Consider the following 19,089-nt stretch of genomic DNA (forward strand, 5'->3'; position numbering starts at 1 on the left):
TTCTAGGAATTTTGATGACGTCAAATTCCAAGAATTCCTGGGCGCGATTTTTGAAATTCCGCCGCCCGATTTTGCAAATTTGTATCAGGAGAACATAAGATGCGAGGAGGTATCCTTCGTGCCACTTCATGGAATTTTGATGACGTCAAATTCCAAGAATTCCTGGACGCGATTTTTGAAATTCCGCCGCCCGATTTTGCAAATTTGTATCAGGAGAACATAAGATGCGAGGAGGTATCCTTCGTGCCACTTCTTGGAATTTTGATGACGTCAAATTCCAAGAATTCCTGGGCGCGATTTTTGAAATTCCGCCGCCCGATTTTGCAAATTTCTATCAGGAGAACATAAGTTGTGAGGAGGTATCCTTCGTGCCACTTCTTGGAATTTTGATGACGTCAAATTCCAAGAATTCCTGGGCGCGATTTTTGAAATTCCACCGACCAATTTCGAAAATTTGTATCAGGAGAACATAAGTTGCGAGGAGGTATCCTGCGTGCCACTTCTAGGAATTTTGATGACGTCAAATTCCAAGAATTCCTGGGCGCGATTTTTGAAATTCCACCGACCAATTTCGAAAATTTGTATCAGGAGAACATAAGTTGCGAGGAGGTATCCTTCGTGCCACTTCTTGGAATTTTGATGACGTCAAATTCCAAGAATTCCTGGGCGCGATTTTTGAAATTCCGCCGCCCGATTTTGCAAATTTGTATCAGGAGAACATAAGATGCGAGGAGGTATCCTTCGTGCCACTTCTTGGAATTTTGATGACGTCAAATTCCAAGAATTCCTGGGCGCGATTTTTGAAATTCCGCCGCCCGATTTTGCAAATTTGTATCAGGAGAACATAAGATGCGAGGAGGTATCCTTCGTGCCACTTCTTGGAATTTTGATGACGTCAAATTCCAAGAATTCCTGGGCGCGATTTTTGAAATTCCGCCGCCCGATTTTGCAAATTTGTATCAGGAGAACATAAGATGCGAGGAGGTATCCTTCGTGCCACTTCTTGGAATTTTGATGACGTCAAATTCCAAGAATTCCTGGGCGCGATTTTTGAAATTCCACCGACCAATTTCGAAAATTTGTATCAGGAGAACATAAGTTGCGAGGAGGTATCCTGCGTGCCACTTCTAGGAATTTTGATGACGTAAAATTCCAAGAATTCCTGGGCGCGATTTTTGAAATTCCGCCGCCCGATTTTGCAAATTTGTATCAGGAGAACATAAGATGCGAGGAGGTATCCTGCGTGCCACTTCTTGGAATTTTGATGACGTCAAATTCCGAAAATTCTCATGTTCTCTTGATACAAATTCTCTCTTTCGAATATGTAAATTTTTATTCTGTTGGGTTTGGTAAGTAACAATAAATACACAATGATTGTTAGCAAATTTTTCTTTATTTTTACCACTTTTCATACAGTGCATAACTTAATTGTACTTATTGCTTTATGATTTAATTACTAAGTAGTGGGACTCCTCGTGCTATGCACGTAGAATTAGTCAGTGACTCTTGATCCTCTGCGCAGTCCTAAAGCGTAAATTTCTATGGAGTAATCAAAGAAAAGGCTGCAGCACTCTCAATGTTGACGTAATTAGATTTTGCGTATCCCTTAAAAAGTGTCGCTGACTTTCAAAAATGCATCAATTTAAGTTGTTAAAAAATTTGTTGTGCAGGATCCGCTATTATCTTATGGTAACGTTGACCCTTATACAGTTCTAAAATAGTAAGAGATAAACATGCGCAGTAAATTTTTACAAAGAAAGTAATCAAAAAAAAAGTAGACGTAGCGCCTACAATGATGATATAATTAGTTTTTACGTATCCCTTAAAAAGTGTTCCTTAATAAAGGTTTTACTGTACTATCGTTGTAAGAGTAACATATAATATTTTTCTGCTTTGTTTTCGATATGCGTACAACGTCTCAGCGTAACTCACGGACACGTTTCTGCATTACAATATGATTCGACGTCAACAAAATTTTAAAATAAACCCACTTCATGGAAAATCGAGAAGCCATGTCAGAACATCATATAACATTTCTGTATAACATTTTTAAAGATATAAAAGTAGCAATACAATTAGATCGTGCAAATGTGTAATAAATTTAATCCATGCTCAATTTTAGATAAACGAACATCAATCAAAGTGATCTTAATTTGTTACGCGATACCTGTATTGTAAAAACATAATAATAGCAATAGTAATACGTATATTAAATATTATAGAATAGTACAATGGCGATCGTTGCATTCTTTTCATAATTATTACTAATTAGTGACAGAATATTTTTATAAATGCATTGTTGTTTTCCATCGACGAATTAGAAATAAATATTTTACGTGCGTATGTGATTAAACAGTCTGATAATACTGTAAAAATGACATCGTTTTATCATTTCTGCTATTTTATTTATTCGTCGTTAACCATTCTCTTTTGGAAGGAGAATATTTTTTTAAGCGAGTTTACTTAAACAGCCGAGCTTTTATCATTTTTCTTTTTTGTACAAAGGGGAAATGTATTTTAGGACATCACTTACATCGAACATTATATAGTTTATATTGATAGCAAAGTTTCACTGAAAGTATTACTAATATAACATTCGAATACCAACACATGTATTGTCTTTGTATATTCCTATTTAACGTTAAAACGTACATATGAAATACATTATATTTGTGGACAAGTGTAAAAAAACAGCACTGATTTCTTTCAACAACCGACACTTCCTATTCCTGCTATATTAGAAATAAGTTCTTCACATTCTGATTCCATTGGCGTAACTAGAACTTTCTGGGCAAATTCAGATCTTTAATCAGATAATCAGATCTCTAGGTTTACAGAATTTGGATATTTGGAACACTGAAAATATTTTCAAAGTCTCAGAGTTTGACTACTCGAAAATTTGGGGACTTTTAGAGTTGGAAATGGGAAACTAAGAAATGGGCAAATTAGAGATTTGGTAATTGGAATACTTGAGAATTAAAAAATTTTGAAAATCTTCAAATGTGTAGAGAAATTTAAAAATTCGGGATTTGGGAAATTAAGAAATTGGGGTACTGCAAAATTGAATATTTGGAAAATTGTGATTAAAAAGTTTGGAAATTGAAAAATAGAGAATTAGAACGCAGATTTGAAAAGTTAGAAAGTTAAAAATTTGAAAATCTGGAAAGTTGAAAATTGAAAAATATCTAAATTCGTAATATTGTACGCCCTCCCTCACATATATAAAAAATGTGGTTCACATATTTGTTAGGGGTGCCAGGACCAGCCTGATCCCTGTGCTAGTCACGCCAGTATCTGACTCATACATACATCTTTCACATCCGTCTCCAGTCATTTTGTATTTTATTTTCTTCATTGACCTAACTTATTTTAAGCTCGACCCTCTTAATTTAATATTTCAGCTTGTCAACTGAACACTTTAACCGTTCAGTTTGTTGACCTTTGATTTGATCAACATCAATCACCAGTCAAGGTCATATTAATGTAACACGCTTTCGACCACGTTCTCCTCTCCGGTTCTGCGTGCTTCAGGGCCAAGTTCCAAGTTTGCAACCTGAAGAACTCATAATATCATTAATACAAATTACTTCAACAAAAGTTCTATCAATTCTCAAGTTCTAAATATAGTTCCATCAAAAAGGAGTACTGAAATTATTGCCAAGCATTACTTGCCTCAATTTGTCGACCTTCTTTAGATGATTTCTTTAATAATTTTCGTATAAAAGGAGCTAGTAACATTGGGTCTACTTTTTCGACGTCTTCTGACGAAACGAGACTTACAGCGAGACCAACGCTCATCGTCACTAATGCACCAGTAATCGTGTACCACAGATAACTCAGACGATACAATGCTAAAGGTTCTCTAAAATTTAGAAAATAGTATCACTGTTTCGCGAGAAGGCTTTTGAGAAAATATGGATGAATATTTACGGAAGAAAATCATCGCTGTCCAAGATATTATCTGGTGGCTCGAGAAGCATTAAATTCTCGACTTGAGGAAACGAGTAGTAACATCCTTCGGTGGTTACTGGTTTCTCGTCGAATCTGTTCAAATATGAAAGATTATTAATTTTACTGTTAAGTTGATATTGTTAAGTAGACATTCTTAAACAGAGCTAAAGTAAATCTTCCCTATAGTACAGTCTCGTTATATGACCATCAGGCTGTGTCCGCACGAAATTGTGGATTTAATTTATGATAATACTTCGCATGATAATAGCTATGCAACAAGTAGTGATCTAACACGTGGGGATATAACTTATAGATATACAATATGTAACAACACAAATTTGATGATCATGATTATACTAAACATGCTTATGTTGAACATATGATAAACGAAAGTCATATAGCGAGACTTTGCTATGATATGTAATTTTATATTTTTATTCTCACTTTATTCTTCCGCTAGCAATCGCAGCTTCTGCCGAAAGACTGATCCAACCCATGAATCCTAGGCCAGCAAGACCACCTATCAGAGCACCCTAAACACATCTATTTATCGTTATCGTGTTCATAAAATACCATTAATTGTTAAATTCCAATATACCTTAGCATTGATCCAAGGTAACAGAACTCCCATACTGAAAATACCAAGAGATGGTCCACTGGTGATGGATGACAAATTCGTGGATAACTGAAACATTTTAACTTTGCTTTGAGACGATTCCTCAAATTATACTGCATAATTCGTATTTTGTTTTGCAATACTGATTAAACGATCTGAGAAATAATAATAAGAAGAAAATTTGCTCTATCGCATTTTAGTCGTTAGAGTCTATAAAATTCTCTGCAAATTCTTTGTATAACTTCTGTTGTTGAAACACAATAAATTCTTCAAGTTTCGGCTCGTTCTTCAAAATTGAATTTCTCAAAAATAGAACGATACAGAATAATAATCCACACTGAAAATCTGAATCGCCTTTTCGATATTGCAAAACATAAAAGAGAAGCTTGTGAAGCAGTACTTGCAACACGTGAGATCCTGTTTTCTCCACAACGAACACAAGTGCTACACACATTACACCAAGAACAACGACCGTCAGTTTTAATATAATGTCCGCGGTTTTCGGAGTGAAGGGTGTCTTTTTAAAGGGCTTTATGAAGTCCTCTAGCACCACCGCCGCCATAGAATTCAAACCGGTGGACAGTGAGCTGAAATATAGAAACGTACGTAAAACATGAAATTTTATGTAGCACTTTTAACATAGAATATATGGACTCCTCTAGTTTTCTGCAAAACTGTGTAACTCTAGAGTGTAACATTTTACGTACAATTTGTAACAACGATGAAAGTGAACACATTAAACATTATGCACGGCATTATGTTAAAGTATGCAACAGAAAATATATGCTATTGTTTATATTTTCTTTCGTATAGTAATGTGGGATATAAAAGAGATTCACCTCAAAGCTGCGCTAAATACTCCAGCAACGAAAAGGCCAGGAAGACCCGGGTATCCTCGTAATATATTCATAACGAGCAAAGGTAACAGTTGATCCTTCGCACCGGCTAACTATTTTAAACACATTTATAATTTTAATATACAGTGTGTTACCTGTAACGCTACTCTTGTAGATATGGCACAACAAAATTATTATGAAGACTTAAGATGATCGTGATTAATGTATATTGTCAAATTCTCTTGATATTTATTGGTCGTCAGGATTTGAGAATTTTGAAAATATTTGGGAACTTGGAGATTAACACTGGGTGATTCCAAAATTTGGAGATTTAGAAATTGGAGGCTATAGGAATTTTTAAATTTGAAAATTAGGAAATTTAAAAATTGTGAGCCATAAGAATTAGAGAAATAGAGAATTTGGGAATTTGAGAATTTGAAATTTAGGGATTGGGAGTTTGAAGTTCAGGAATTTGAAAAATTAAGTATTTGAAATTTCGGAAATAGGAAATTTTGAAAATCGGAAACTAAAAGAATTTCATGCTTGGAATCCACATTTCAAAGCTTGAATCCGAGGATATATAAATTCGTAAACCTAGAAAGGAAATCTTTAAACTTGGAAATTTGGAAACATCAGTTTCAAAGTACAGTTTATGAGAAATTTAAAATTTAAGAATTTGGAATTCGAGAATATCCCGCACATAAGCAAACATCATAAAAATCCTGAAATACGGCAAATACATGTATCGATCATCTCAAATCTTCATTAAATTTGAATAATTCTCCATAAAATGTGAAATAGAGTATGCTGAATATAAAATCGTTCTATTACATCCAGTTACGTTGTGAAATTAGGCTATCAGGGAAGTCTAATCATTACCTTCGTCGTAAGTGGATCGCACACATGATACCAAGCATATATTAACATTCCCGCATATCCGCATATTCCAAGTAAAAGTAATACTCCAATCATGAAAGTCCACAGCGCTCTGAAACGTACATTTGCATGTAGAGATATTATTCGGGGATTTCTACGTTTATACTGAAACAGTTTCAAAGAAATTAAATGTACCTTCTAGCTGATCGTAACGTGGGTAATGCGAGATATCGTTGAATCATGTTTTGATTGATAGCAGATATCTGCAACCAGTGAACCATACCACCTATCACTAAAGACCAAATCGTGTGTCTCGTAAGAGGGCTCCAGTCGGCCCTGTTCAAAAAATTGATACTAGTTAATAAATTTGTATTATGTGTAGGGTGGTTGTTAGAATTTATGAGAATGGAGGCAACTGATATTATGGAGGTCGTGTCATATTTATAACTTTTATTATTATAGCTTTCAAGTGTACCTAAATGGGTAGAGAGCCTCAGTTTCCAAAATATGAAAGATTCCTTAATTTCCTAATTTTCAAATTTTGCAATTGACCAATTCACAAAACCTCCAAATCCTAAATTCTTAAACCCCTAAATCCAAAACTCTAAATCCTCAAACCCAAAATTCCCAAAACTCTAAACCCCAAATCTCTAAATATTAAATCCCCAAATCCAAAATTCCCAAAACCCTAAATCTCAAATGTCCAAATATTAAATCCTCAAATCCTTAAATCCTAAATTCCTAAATTCCTAAATTCTTAAATTCTTAAATTCTTAAATTCTTAAATTCTTAAATTCTTAAATTCTTAAATTCTTAAATTCTTAAATTCTTAAATTCTTAAATTCTTAAATTCTTAAATTCTTAAATTCTAAAATTCTTAAATTCTTAAATTCTTAAATTCTTAAATTCTTAAATTCCTAAATCCCAAAACTCCAAATACTAAATTCTCAAATCTTTACATCCTCAAATCCCAAAACCTTAAATTCAAAATTCCCAAAATCCTAAACCCCAAATCTCCAAATACTAAATCCCCAAATCCTAAATCCCTAATTCCCCAAATGTCAATTTACTAAAGCGATACCTAAATAAAATAATAGTTTGGATTTGTTCAATGAACGTTTGCATGAACGATAAGATTATAATGCTCACGTGGGAAGTTCGAGCCTTTCGGACTCCATGTTCCTTCTTATTACCAGCGACAATCCACCTACATCTGATGTCCCTTTGATAATAATTAGTAGCATAGATCCAATCATTATAAAGATTTGAATGAAGTCGGTCCACACTACCGCCCGCAAACCACCCTGATTAATGAAGGCCAAGTTAATTCGTGCTTTCGTGTAGATACGTGGTAATTGTCTTCTTATTTTTAAATTGTTTCTTACCACGCAAGTGTAAAAGATGCACACGATGCACACGAATGGGGTAACTACGTGCACGTTCACTCCCGTAACTACAAATTACATTGCTCGTCAGTTTTACTCGATTTAGGGAAGAATTTGTCGATAACTTTTACCCATGGTTCAACTAACTACTGTTTTACAACGCCCAAAAAATAATCTTGTAATGCCAGTACATTATTTAAACAACCAGTACAAATTTAAATGTTTTAATTACAAAAGTACAAAATAAGTACAAAATTAAAACCTACAAATTTGTACAAATTCTTAAAAATTGATACGAATCCCTGCTCTAGATATCTATGAAATAAGTAATATTAAAATATTGCTAAAATACAAAAGACACTTTAACTAAGAAAATGAAAATTTCTCAATATACGATACCTTGATTAAAAGCCAAAGCTGGTACATAAATAACGATTGGTAACCACGTCATCTACAAGTATAACAATCTTATAGAACATTTGCACGAATCAAATGGAAGTGAATTTAGTGAAACAACTCACGATGGCGATCGAAAATAACACGGATCCAAGTGTACGAATTTTTTTATCGAAACGTCTTTCAAGGTACTCGTAAGTACTCGTAAGCTTGAGCTCGTGGAAGACAGGTAAATATATTCCAGACATTACAAAACAGGCGATGATGACTGCAAAACCTATACACAGGTAGCTGGTACCGTGCACGTAAACCTCCGTTGGTATACCCAATAATGAAATACCTGTTATCATAATTTACACTCTTACAACTTTTACTTTAATTTATCCTTTCTTATTAATTTAACGTTTTTACAAATATAAATTAATTTTTTGATCCTTTTTGGTCAAGTGACAAACGAACATTTAGAAATGTGATTTGATGATTTAGGAATGTGGAAATTGGGGGATTTAGAAATAAGAAAATTTAAGAATATGGAAATGTGAGAATTTAGGAAATTTGAAAATTTGGGAATTCAAGAAATTTGAAAATTGGGGGATTTAGAGATAAGGAAATTTAAAAATATGGAAATGTGAGAATGTAGGAAATTTGAAAATTTAGAAATATAGAAAGTCTTAATTATTTACTCAATAATTAGTAAGTAAGAATGATCCAAGTTTAAAAAAGTTTCGCGTAAAAAATTAGAAAAGTGGTAACAAAAAATAATTTCGATGCTTGACCAGCTCAATGACCTCCGACCAAGAAGTATCAAAGACCAAATTAGAAATTCTATTTAAAGAAGCGTCGATTAATCATAATTCTCGATAGAGATATTATAAAGATATCGTTCCAAATTATAAATAAAATCCTACCCGATATAAAACTGGCTAAGAGGCTCAAGCTGACAGGGAACATCTTGAGATTTCTACCACCCACGAGATATTCGTCCACTCCCGACGATTTTTTGATGAAACCAAAATAAATACCGACGAAACCACAGGCAATTAACATGATCACAAACACCGCGTAATCCCATATACCAAAATTTCGCATCATGCCGCTGACTTCCTGTACCGTTGGCATATCCTGTGACCAATTCGGTTGGCCGTCCTCCATGGTGTCAATCGCGGTCATTTTGTTGCAAAATGGAATTTTGCTATCCTTCTAACGCCGTCCGGCGCTTCGAACCACAAAGTTAATCCTTCCGATGATTAATAAACAAATTGAAATCCATGAAATACAATGATAAAATTATTGAAAATGTTTACAAGTTTTTAATAGAACAGAAAATACTACTCATGGTACAAATATAAAATTATGAGGAGCTATAACGAAACTACATATTTAAAAAATAATGCTTACCGTAATTCTTGTATTTGATAATTTTGTTTGTATGTTACAATAAAATTAGTTTATCGAACACGATGTTGTGCGAAGAAAATTTTGTTGTTTCCCAGTAGGTACATGCATTTGTGACCAACGAACTTAGGTAGTTTTTACACACGCGATACACTTCAAAAAATAAAGTAGTTTTTATTCACACTGTAGGTGAGAAGTTATTTAAAAAATACAATACTCAAAGTAGAAGGTCGTAATGATATCACGGAAGACCGGCCCCAGTTACTGTTATAGTTCATCTGGAAAGAGTCAAAAGCTCGGAGAGGCTCGATACGATTGCACACATCACAATTGTGCCATTGTGACAATTTTCTCATTAAACCGACAATAGACGTTAAGTATAAGTTAAAACGACCGGGTATATGACGGAGTGAATCGTAAGTGGATAATACGACCTAAATATGATAGTAGTTGTATAGATGTGTTTGATCACATCGACGATCGCATTTTGACCAAGTTCCTGGATGATTTTCAAGTGTCGATTATTTATTAATATATGTTATTCGACATCAAAACTGTTACTTCCATACTTATTAACAATTTCTTTTTTAAAATATAGTACTTTTTATTATTAGGTTGCATTGTTAAAACTAGGCAGACAACAGAGTGAATCTAGTAATCCAACATATAGACTGATTCTTTCCAAATAGCATAAGATAATCAAATTTTCAAATTTCCATTTCGTCCAGAATCTGACTTTCTAAAATCCATTTAATTATACTTGACATGTCAAGTATCTGTATCAGTATCAGTGTTACGTATTAAAAACTAAAGATCGCAGCCTACCTCAAATAAAAATCATAATTACACAGATGTTAGGTTGTAACATAAGTTCGTAGTTGAAAAAAGAACTTGACATTCTATAGGTTTTACCTAAAACATCGGTATTTTAACTGCAAATGAAAGATATTAGAGAAATAATACACAAGATAAAAGCATCATGAAAGATTTGTGTGCTGCGAAGTGATATTACAACCCAATTATAATTGTAAAAAGGATAATCCAACATTTATCTTTCATTTTAATTTAATTAATAAACAAATTGCGATTGATACAAGGTTTTCAAAAGTAGACAAACTTGTATAAGTATCTTGTTTAAATCTAGTTCTTATAACGCTTATCCTTCGTAAAATCGTGGCAAATTATTTCCCAATATAACTTTTCTTTCGATACCCTTTTCTGTAATAACACCCATTCGAATAACACCTCCACTACTACCATCACGAGCCATTGCCAATGCCAAAGCTGAAAAAGTAAGAAAGTATTGTATTCAAAACTAATTATTTCAATATATACTATATCTACACTTCATTTATTCTTTTTCTTCCAGATCTATTATACCACTGTATTATAGAACAAATTAAAATCATACAAATACTTACTATTTTCAACTAATTTTTCACATTCTTCCCTTGACATATTTGGCTTGTATTGTGAATCCATATAACCATATACATATGTTGAACCAGATCCTCCAATGGAAATTGGTTGTCTTACACACATTCCACCAAGAGGAATGCTATAAACTTGACCTCCTTTACGATTATCCCAGCCTGCCACTAAGATACCTGCCATCAAGGAATCTCTGTAGTTATAACACAGTTCACGAAATACATTTGCTGCTGTTTCTACTAACGGTTCCATGCCCACCTCCATTCTACAAGAATAAAATAAAATAATGTTCTCATTTCTTTGTATTTATTGATCATGTGTCTTTAGAATTAGAATCTGTTATGTATCAAATACTTACTTATACAGATTTAAATCGTATGCAACTATATCAGAAATAGCTTGAGTATCTGCTGCAGAACCAGAACGACAGCAATAAATATAATCTGTAATTTTGGTTAATTTATCAGCAAAGCGACTGGAAATGTAAGCTCTAAAACATGATCAATCATATAGCTGTTATTAGGTTATTATAATACCATGTTTATTGTTTGAAACTTGAGAGGTGGACTGCTTAAATAGCAAACTCTTTCATTAAAAAGCTTATACAGCGACCTTATTTCTCTAAATAACATTTTGGGCCATAACTAATATAAAGTCCACATTTCAAATTCGAATATTTATAAATATATCATACCCTGTTGTTGCTCTAGAATCTGCTCCAATTACAACACCTCCATCAAATTCACAAGCCATAATTGATGTCTATTAATGAAACATTAATAAAATTTGTGTTAAAGATATTTAAGTTTGCATTGTCATTCTAACCTTAAAACATTTTAACCTCAAGTATAAAATAAAACTTACTCCTGTGCTTTTTTCAGAATGAAGCCAATCAGGGACTAAATTATCAGTAACTGAACCTACGTTAGGTTGAATTAAATTATGCACCATATGAGCCATTTCAAAATTTTATTAAATCTCTCTTCAATTTGAATACACAATACTTGAATGTTGAAAACTAATTCAGCGCTACAGTGTCTCCATCTACATTTAAAGTTACACAGTGATGAGATATGGGCCGGGTTTTTTCGCGCATGCGCGGCAATTTTAGTCTCAGTAAAATACAAGTTTCAATAAAATAGGGTACCTCAATCACCCCTCATTATTTTTCAAAAATTTTTATAATTTGGTTGAGAAATATGAATGTATAGGTTGCATAAGATTACATTATATACATATTTTCATATTTGAGGAGCTGATGGAAAGGAAAGGTACTATAATAACTGTAAGCAAAATATATAATAAAGCCATCTAGCGGTGCCACTAAATACATACGCTGCGTACGTTTCTGCATTTCTCGCGTATGTGGGCAAAAACCCGTCCACCGTCCAATATCTCATCATTGGTAGTACAGTATATACTGTGATAGTATTGTGCGCAGCTTAAAAAGCTGATATTTGCGCAGCTCACTACATGATTTACTTTGTATTTCATTAGTCATCCATAAGGTAAACAAAAATGTATGCATTGAGAAAAGAAGTAATGATATGAAGAGATATATAAACTAAAAGGTCACCGAATATGCACGTTTGATATCCTGAGTGCCATAAAAATGCAAACGCGTTACTCTTGGTTACGAAAAATACAAAATCAATTAGAGTTAACGTACATAAAATGAATGAAAATTCATTGTTCGACTAAAATTTCGCTAAGATTTTCCTAACTTTCTAGCTAATTATTTTAATAATGCAGAAATAACATAACATTTATACCGACGTAAAGTATTTAAAAAAAGAATTTATGGAAAATTTGTAGCAAAAATGCATGTTACCGTAACTGTTGCAAATTCTTTAAAATGTAGCTTTCCTAGGGAAAATGGCGATGTGGGGAAGGGTCCCGCCACAATATCTATAAATATGTGCTAAATGAAAAAAGAAAATTTATTTAATTTACAAACTACAAATTTTTTAAATTACGAAATCATATTTTCAAATCTATGAACTTTATATTGTATAAATTTTCGAATGTTGAAATTAAAAATTTTCAGAATGTTCAAATTTATAAAGTTTTGAATTTTTAAATGTAAAAAGTTATATTAAATTTTGAGAATTGTCAAATTTGTGTCAAACTTACAAAGTTGCTAATTTGGTAATTTTCAAGTGTGCGCATTTGATCTCTCAAAATCAGAGGACAAATGGTGGGATTCTCTTCCCCTTAGGTTTGTTTTTAGCCAAAGGAAGCCTACGTTGCACCCGAGTGTACATTAAGTGCAACGTTCGCATGTAACACTTGACTCGTGTTACACTTGATTTATCAGTAGTGCATTTATACTGCTTCAGGCTTTGGGTTAACAGTAAGAATGACATATATCACGCAAAAGACTCATCTTAACAATCGGACGAAAAGTGTTGATTGTCATCGTGGGTAGCACCCGGTAAAGAAATGGCAATTTCTAGTTGGATGATTTGGGGTAGAAGTCTTCGGACGAGCAGGTCTCACCGAAGTACGTTAAACATTAGCTGTCAATTCGCTTATTTTGAAACTCTATCATTTTCTATTCATATGTTCTTTTTATAGGCCGTCAAGAGAGTGAAGACAGTTGCGTGCAACTTGATCTGTCAAGAGGTTAGTAACTTAACCTGTAATCTGCAATTTTTGTATCCAATAGCACTTTGATAACGTGACTCATTTGTATCAGTTTATGATTGTATATGCGTATTTACTTTTAAAGTATATGTTGCATTGCAATGATAAATAACATATGAAACAAGAAGTTGAAAAAAGTCAACTAATTTTCTTTGATAAAAAGTTTGGAAGTGTTTTTTAATGTCAATGTTTATAAGGTGTTTAATATACCAGATAGCAATGTTTTGACTACATATCACTATCGAAGGTATAAAAATATCTGTTATTGTGTTCTGAATTGAAAGCATTATCAAAATATGTATTTTGAGACCTCATTAAATGTAAGTTTTATTTATAGGATTGAAAGAAAATGTCAAGGAAGTATTGACCAATCTCTGTCAACGTCACAATGTTCCAAGCATTAAAAAATTGGCATACCTTAATGCCATTGTTAAGTTAATTAGTGAAAATGATTCTCCAGAATATGGATACAGTATCAATGACATATTTTGCTGGTAAGATTATATAATATTCAGTTAATATTATATATTACTAAGCAATTATTTTATAGCTTGCGAGTTGGTCTTGTCCATGAAGCAACACAAGTTCGTGCTGCTGCTCTACGAGCTGTAAGATATATGCTCAAAAAGGAACAGGATGTTATTGCAATTAATAAATTACAATATCCATACTTTGTGGCTCGTAGTATGGATGTTAATTTACGAAATGAAATGGAAAGGATGCAAGCTCTTAGACTTGTTAGAAGAATTTTAGTATTGGCACCAAAACATTTTAGTCCTATTTTAGCAAGATCATTAGTCAGTTTAACAAATGGTGGAGTTGAAGAGAAAGATGGAGCATTTCGAGCATTCTTAGCAACTCTTTGTGAGTTAGGTATTTTAAATTCAAATTTGTTAATTAGTTGTGGAGGTGTTGGTGCTCTTGCAAGAGCTGCCATGACTGGACAAAGCCCTACAGTAATTGAATCTATTGTGGGAGTTTTATTAAAATTATTAAACACTCCTGATACTAGGACTAGCGTTTCTCTTTTATGTTTCGCGGCTCCTTATTGCGAGCTTCATTCATCAAGTATAGATAGAACAAAAGAAGAACGAGAAAGATTTGCAGCAAGTAAATTAGCATTGTTAAGTATACTGAGGTCTTATTCGGGAGTTTTACATTTTTGTCGACCTGACGATAATTCAGGCTTGAAAGCTATAGCAGACATACTATATGTTGAACAACTTGAAGTAAGAGGTGCTGTCTTAGAATTACTTTATGAATTGTTGAACTTACCTTTACCTACTTGGACGGATGAACCTGATGTTGCTCTTGCAGCAGTAGATCCTAGTAGAGCACGTGATTCATGGAAATTGTCAGAAGGCTTCGTCGCAGCCGAAGGAAAATATATTCTACCATCGTTATCATCACGCTGTCCAAATATTACAGAAATACATTTAGCATTATTGGTTTACGCTTTACTAGAATGTGGTTTACATCGTGCTTTGGCAGAAACTATTGTTTCTACCGACACGTTTATTTCTTTACGTGCAGCTGTCCTTCTAGGTGCATTACTGCATCTTGCACATTCTCTTCTACCTTCCGAGGTATGTGATCTTACTCCTCCTCTACCAAATTTATTGGAACATGCAAGTGCCGGAAAACATCAAGCTTTAGCAGCTGTTACAATTTTGGAACGGATGCATACAATGATGCGTCGAAGACCAGCACCTGCAAGTTTATTTCTTGACAAGCTTTTACAAGCAGGTACTTGGTTAAGGCCAACGTTACCAAGACGTCAACGAACATCTAACAGACACTGGTTACGCAGAGAATCACCAACCACACCATTTCTCAAGGACGCTCAAGTACTCAGTTCTAAAGATGCTCTTGCTTGGAATTGGCCGGTAGTGCGATCTATTTTACGCTCGCGCGAAGATACCATGCGAATACTTCACGATTCTGATCACAGATTGTTTATGAAAAGGCTTGTACGTTATTTTAAGCCATGTTCAAACGCATATAGCAGAGTGGAATTAGCAACAAACGCTAATTTAGCAAGAGAAGCAACATTAGCTGGTTGTGATTTATTAAATTGTTTGCTAGAACTTCACGAACCTGAGGGTACAAAATTATTAAATGAATTAATTGGAGACGTCGCTGAACAAATATCTAGCATACGAACAGCTCAATCCGCTCACGAGTGTTTGTTCTCTCCTCGTCACATGTCCACTACTTGTTGTCAGAAGTATTTTCTGTTTCTTGGACAATTGAGCCATTCAGCCAAAGGGACTGTGATTCTAAAAGGATTTAATTTATTAGAAAAGTTGCAAGACTTGGCTTTAGCTACTAATCATGACTGTTACGTTAAACTCATAGTTTCAAGTTTAGATTATACTAGGGATGGACCTAATAGAAAAGTATTAACTAAAATTATTACGGAAGCGACATTAGACAGTACACGTCTATATGCTACACAGTTCCTTAGATTAATACTCAGAGCCAGAATGATTGATGCTTATCGCTGGGCAATAGCATTACTGTTGAATCGGTTATCAGATTCCAATAAAACTGTAGCACTGACTGCTTTGGAAGCGTTACACGAAGCTTGCGAAGAACCAGAATATTTAGAGGCTATGTTGCAACAAGGAAGTCAAACTCGAGATTGGGATAAGTGGTTGGAAGAGTTAGGTGATAAAGGATATTTGTTAAAAATTAGACTTTACTCTATTCATCAGGGTTTTACAACAATTTCGTCTCCCGCTGAAGAATTGGAGAAATGGATCTGTCCAGGAGGTTTTGCCGAGAGATATGTTGGTTTAATAGAAGGAGAGATACATGACTCTTTAACTCGTCGTCAAAGAGATGAAACTGGAAGCTACCACAGAAGAACAACTAACGTTCCTATAACGCCTCACAATGTGTTTATTTTACCACATTTGTTAGGTCAATTGGCGCAACACGACTTAGGCATGCAATTGTTGTTGCGTCGAAACGTGATACAACGCTTTGCAAGAGTCATTCAACGGTTTAAAATGGAGTTCGGTGGTAGAGATTCGGAGTCAAATTCAAGGTGTACCAAAACAAATCGCTCTGTCATCGATGACGTTTACGCCATGTCAGAAGAATCCGGCACCGACGAAACGGTAGAATCGAATAAATTGGAGACAATAATGGATGCTGAAACTATAGAGGGCATGGACACATATAGTACGCAAAAAGTTGATTCTTTAGTTGATATTCGCCGAAAAACAAGTTTGGATGATTCCAGACGTACTACTCCAGAAAGGAGTTGGAGATTAGAGACTGAATCTCGAGATGATCAAGCTACAAGTTTAAATAAAAGGATTTTAAAAGTAAAGTCTGCATTATGGGTGCTGGGTCATGTGGGATCTTCGGCAACAGGCGTTGAACAATTGAACCATTTAGGAATTTTAGAATTAATAACTTCCATAGCAGAAACATGTCCGTATTACGTGGTGCGAGCAACGGCTATGTATGCCCTAAGTCTTATTGGTACCACCCGTGCAGGTGCAGATGCATTATTAATTTTTGACTGGCCATGCGTTAGACATAGACGCGGAGATCATTGGCCAGTCGTTCCTCCTACAAGTAGGTGTCCAGCCCCCAGTCCTGTTCCTATACAACGACATCATCGGAGTCTCAGCGATGGCAAACCAGAATTACCTGAACCGGTAGCTCGAAGAACCAGAAACCGATCTGAAAGTGCAGCTACAGATCTCGAAGCTAGGCGTTATGCTCTACTGTAAGAATTGCTTAAAAGTAATTTTAAACTAGTTCATTATATGTTATAATGTTAACTCGTTATACTTCAACAGAGAAAGAGGAGAAACGCCAAGCCCTGTATCAAGTATTCAAAGATTAAGCCAACAAGATGCTGAGGGATATGCAAGAATTCGTATTTTACAGCGCCATCGAAGACCTAGTTATTCCCATAGCAGCTTAGAGGTAAATATTTTAAACTGCGGTTTTTATTTTATTAATTATTTTACTAAGTTGTTGAATTTTTATTTCAGATGTATAGTTTAGATGGTCGACTTTCATTGCAAAGTTTATCAGAATTTGATTCATCTCGTAGTTGGATCGGGGAACAACATTTACTCACTTCAACACCTCCACCCCCTGAAGATAATAATGATAATTTATTTTACATGGGTATAGCCCTTCCAAAGAGACTTATTACTATTTTTCCGGAATTACCACAGTCGTCGGTTCCAACCATAACAGACGATGCGCCAAAGTCTGATATAGAAACGACGGAAGTAGATGAAGAATCCTGTTCAGAATCCGACGTAGACTCAGAGCATTATCGCATTTGTTTAATATGTCAACCTGGTAAAAGCAGCAAAGATTCGCTTTCAGAACAAGACGCAAAACTGCAGAGGTATTCTAATTCTTTGATTAAAGTGGTGCATCAAAAAGGGAGAAACCAGATTGCTCCCAGACATGCCGAGCGCATATTGATTTTAACGATACTTGTTTTATGTATTTAGGAAAATACTTAGGCATGCACAACGGTTAGCAAACCCTATATGGTACCGACATAGTCGACAAACTTTGCTTAGATTAAGACAATTGCATTCAGAGAAGTTTCAGGTACTTTCTGAAATTCAGCATTAAGTGACGAAAATAATGTATTCTAAAATATTCTGAATTTGTGGTTACATCTTTTGTCGTAGGATACTTGTTTATTTTCAGATGTAGCTGCTCGTTTAGGTAGTGGTACATATAGAATGCCAGCACGGCGATTTTTACAAGAACTATTTCTAGATTCTACGTTTGATGCCGTAAGTTTTCACAACAACAAATTATAATACTGCATGAATTATAAAATATAATCGCTATAAATTTTTAATATTAATATCATAACACAGCTTTATGTAGAAGCAGCTAATGTTCTAAAAGTACACGATGACAATGACGATAAATCATTGCAATCACCCGTTTCTGCGGCACTTGAATCCAATTCCCATGTGCCTTCGGAAATTAAAATCAATGGAAGACTTACGTTTTCTGAGATTCAAGTAACACAACTGGATGCAGTTGCTGAGGAGGCAGCAAGTGAATCTTGCGTGACAAAACAATACAATAAAAAAACACAAGAGTTCTCGTGTAAACAAGAACGTCAAAGTGATGAAAAAATTATTGCCGAAATTTTAAAACCGGAAGAAAGATTACGCCTGTCAAAGAGTTCCGACAGATTGTTAAAAGTATCAGGTACAAACACTGCCATCAGCCTTGATTAGTCCTCGACTTTCAAGTAATTGTAAATATTTTGTATTAAAATAATAACGAAGTATGGAATAAATTACACTGCCCAAATCGAATAATAATTTTATTATTACCACGAGGACTAGTGGACCATCTTGTAGAACGCCCCGTGCTATGCACGGGGAATTAATCGGTTAACCTTGACCCCCTGCACAGTCCTAAACCGTATAAGAGATAGACATGCGCAGTAAATTTTTTACAAAGAGGCTTAACTCAGAAAAGTCAAATGGACTACTTTAAATGATAACGTAATTAGTTTTTAAATTGGAGCAATTTTGATTTGTTC

At 34.4% G+C, this 19,089-nt stretch overlaps 3 protein-coding genes across 7 annotated transcripts; 1 reads left to right on the forward strand and 2 right to left on the reverse strand.

Moving 5' to 3' along the window:
• Positions 1-1,374: 1,374 nt before the first annotated feature.
• Positions 1,375-10,450, reverse strand: LOC100881483 (sodium-coupled monocarboxylate transporter 1). Its single transcript, XM_003700671.3, has 15 exons — positions 9,459-10,450; positions 8,969-9,297; positions 8,186-8,400; positions 8,064-8,115; positions 7,665-7,732; positions 7,429-7,583; positions 6,475-6,615; positions 6,283-6,391; positions 5,407-5,516; positions 4,968-5,154; positions 4,550-4,636; positions 4,396-4,484; positions 3,931-4,044; positions 3,673-3,862; positions 1,375-3,553 (listed from the first exon to the last, which is right to left on the reverse strand). Exons 2-15 carry the CDS (start codon positions 9,228-9,230, stop codon positions 3,479-3,481), a joined length of 1,854 nt encoding a protein of 617 aa, XP_003700719.2. The 5' UTR covers positions 9,231-9,297; positions 9,459-10,450; the 3' UTR covers positions 1,375-3,478.
• A 52-nt stretch (positions 10,451-10,502) lies between these two features.
• Prosbeta1 (proteasome beta1 subunit) lies at positions 10,503-11,930 on the reverse strand. The gene is made up of 5 exons (XM_003700732.3): positions 11,751-11,930; positions 11,581-11,648; positions 11,245-11,376; positions 10,877-11,151; positions 10,503-10,739 (listed from the first exon to the last, which is right to left on the reverse strand). Exons 1-5 carry the CDS (start codon positions 11,844-11,846, stop codon positions 10,612-10,614), a joined length of 699 nt encoding a protein of 232 aa, XP_003700780.1. The 5' UTR covers positions 11,847-11,930; the 3' UTR covers positions 10,503-10,611.
• Positions 11,931-12,295: 365 nt separating this feature from the next.
• rictor (rapamycin-insensitive companion of Tor) lies at positions 12,296-18,865 on the forward strand. 5 transcript variants are annotated; one of them, XM_012279264.2, is made up of 10 exons: positions 12,296-12,394; positions 13,226-13,389; positions 13,464-13,511; positions 13,870-14,026; positions 14,083-17,277; positions 17,351-17,480; positions 17,549-17,916; positions 18,026-18,128; positions 18,212-18,319; positions 18,407-18,865. In XM_012279264.2, exons 2-10 carry the CDS (start codon positions 13,329-13,331, stop codon positions 18,776-18,778), a joined length of 4,542 nt encoding a protein of 1,513 aa, XP_012134654.2. In that variant the 5' UTR covers positions 12,296-12,394; positions 13,226-13,328; the 3' UTR covers positions 18,779-18,865. The 5 variants fall into 5 exon arrangements, with proteins under 5 accessions (XP_012134654.2, XP_012134653.2, XP_003700779.2 ...); XM_012279263.2 differs by lacking the exon at positions 12,296-12,394 and adding an exon at positions 12,963-13,104; XM_003700731.3 differs by lacking the exon at positions 12,296-12,394 and having other exon boundaries at positions 13,111-13,389.
• The last annotated feature ends 224 nt before the right edge of the window (positions 18,866-19,089 follow it).

The sequence above is a fragment of the Megachile rotundata genome, chromosome 1 (assembly GCF_050947335.1).
Source record: "Megachile rotundata isolate GNS110a chromosome 1, iyMegRotu1, whole genome shotgun sequence".
Classification (NCBI taxonomy): domain Eukaryota; kingdom Metazoa; phylum Arthropoda; class Insecta; order Hymenoptera; family Megachilidae; genus Megachile; species Megachile rotundata.